General features: G+C 38.0%; 1 protein-coding gene across 5 annotated transcripts in view; it reads right to left on the bottom strand.

The window, feature by feature from the left end:
* The window catches only part of LOC308092928 (dynein, cytoplasmic 1, intermediate chain 2a-like), a 38,171-nt gene that overhangs the window by 3,431 nt on the left and 32,240 nt on the right, over window positions 1-2,500 (bottom strand). For all 5 annotated transcript variants that reach the window (XM_080439080.1, XM_080439079.1, XM_080439077.1 and 2 more), the window contains one exon: window positions 579-723. In XM_080439080.1, coding sequence (XP_080295206.1) covers window positions 579-723 — 145 coding nt within the window. The remainder of the gene's footprint in view (window positions 1-578; window positions 724-2,500) is intronic.

The following is a 2,500-nucleotide window of genomic DNA, read 5'->3' on the forward strand; positions in this document are numbered from 1 at the left end:
GTGAATGTAATGCACATCTATGTAAAGCTTTGGATAAAAGCGCTACATAAACGCATAATTAACCATTTATAAAAGGTATGGGACTCAAACCTCTCCCTGAGAGCCTACTTTGTACCAGAGATGAACTGGTTTAAGTCTGGTTCAGGTTTAGATAACCAGTGGAGCTCTCTCTCTCTCTCTCTCTCTCTCTCTCTCTCTCTCTCTCTCTCTCTCTCTCTCTCTCTCTCTCTCTCTCTCTCTCTCTCTCTCTCTCTCTCTCTCTCTCTCTCTCTCTCTCTCTCTCTCTCTCTCTCTCTCTCTCTCTCTCTCTCATATGCAGGCTACGAACATAGCCTTCTCTGGCTAATGTCTTCCCATAGCCCAAGGGGATGGGACCTTCTGATTGGTTCAGAAACATACGCTACGGTTTCACACTGAAACTTCAAAATAAAATGACAGAAAAAGCCATTTCAGCAGGACTACGTAACCTTCCTCTTCTAACCCGGATTTGAATCTTGTGTGTGTGTGTGTGTGTGTGTGTGTGTGTGTGTGTGTGTGTGTGTGTGTGTGTGTGTGTGTGTGTGTGTGTGTGTGTGTACCTTGGTGCTCCACAGCTTGACGGTCCAGTCAAAGGAGGAGGAGATGAACAGGTGGGAGAAATCCACCGCTCCGCTAGCCGTGTGACAACTGAGCCCTGTGACCGGACCTTGATGTCCCTCAAACACCTCTGTGATACCTGCCTTACTGTCACACACACACACACACACACACACACACACACACACACACACACACACACACACACACACACACACACACATTAAGGCCCTCATTTATCAACGTGGTGTAGACCCAATAATGGGCGTACGGTAAGGCTGTCAACTTTCCTCAGAAATGATATTCGAATATTGGTCTTAAAATGTGCAGATATTCAAATATATTCAAATATTATTATTATTATTAAAAAAAATATATATATATCTTTTAAAAAAAATAAAATAACAGAAAACAGAAACGGTACAAAAAACAATGTATCGAGTGCTCAGATCCAATAAAACATCTTTTGTTTGTTTTTATAACTTCATACATTGTTTTTTGTATTGTCCCTGTCAAATAAACATAAAAAATAATAATATATATATATATTCAAATATTAATTTTCATATTCGAATATACATATTTTCCCAATATTCTAATAATATTCGAATATTGGTTTGACAGCCCTAGCGTACGGTGAGATCACCGCAACTTTCTGCATTTATCAATCTATCCTGACTTTGACTTTAGTTGTTATCTTTTGTGTGTGTGTGTGTGTGTGTGTGTGTGTGTGTGTGTGTGTGTGTGTGTGTGTGTGTGTGTGTGTGTGTGTGTGTGTGTGTGTGTGTTGTAACTACCATGGTCAATGTAGTATAATAATAATAATAACTTTATTTGTATAGCACCTTTCATACAAAATTGCAACTCAAAGTGCTTCACATCAAGACAGTAACATAACTAAACAATGTAATTAAACTAAAAATCAAGTAAACATAGGGCAGATTTATACACAATCAAAAATTGAAATAGCAATACAAAATAAAAGTAATACAAATAATAAAAACAAAACGTGAATACAAGATGAATTTAAATAAATGCCATATTAAAAAGTTAGGTTTTTAGTTTACTCTGAGAGAGCTCTAGTGGTAATGTATTCCACAACGTAGGGCCATAGACCCAGAAAGCAGCCTCAGTGTTTTTATGAGAAGCATCGGGAACCTCTAGTAGGAGAGCGGAGGAGGACCTGAGTGTTCTGGTTGGAACATAACATTGTATAGACTCCTTGATGTATAAAGGTGATAAGTTATTTAGTGCTTTGTAAACAAATAAAAGTGCTTTAAAATCTATTCTAAAAGATACAGGTAGCCAGTGTAGTGTTGATAAGACTGGACTAATGTGATCTCTTCTTCTAGTGTTGGTTAAAATTCTAGCTGCCGTATTTTGAATTACTTGTAGTTTTCTAAGGGACCAGTCGAAATTTACATAAGGGGGGGCATGGAGGAAAATAGGGGAGGGTCATGCCTTTCTAATTTTGGTCCAAGGGAGGGTCAGCTAATTTTACTTTGAATCCAAGGGAGGGTCATGCAATTTTGAATTGATAAAATAGTCCGTTTTTTATATACCTTTTTAGTACAGCAGAACAGTGGTCAATGACCCCTCTCCATTTCAAAGGATACAAAGAATTCAAATCAAGTAACACCTTGTCTATTTAGAATCAATGACTGTCGTTAACAAGCCATCAACGCACAGCGAGTGTGAACGACCCAGTCAAATCTATTCAGCGTCTTAACGATGGTGGTTGAACAATTAAGCAAAACTTCAACAGGCGTTATTGGAGAGATGCATTATAAATAGGCCTACTATAACTGGATATTCATAATCATTTGAAGTAATTCTGTGCATGTGATTAATGTGGATCTATATGGACAGTTGTGTATAGATGCCTAGCTCCACAAGTAAAACCAGAAGCATCAGGCCATAATTG

The sequence above is a fragment of the Gymnoscopelus braueri genome (assembly GCF_963280865.1).
Source record: "Gymnoscopelus braueri genome assembly, chromosome: 10".
Classification (NCBI taxonomy): Eukaryota; Metazoa; Chordata; class Actinopteri; order Myctophiformes; family Myctophidae; genus Gymnoscopelus; species Gymnoscopelus braueri.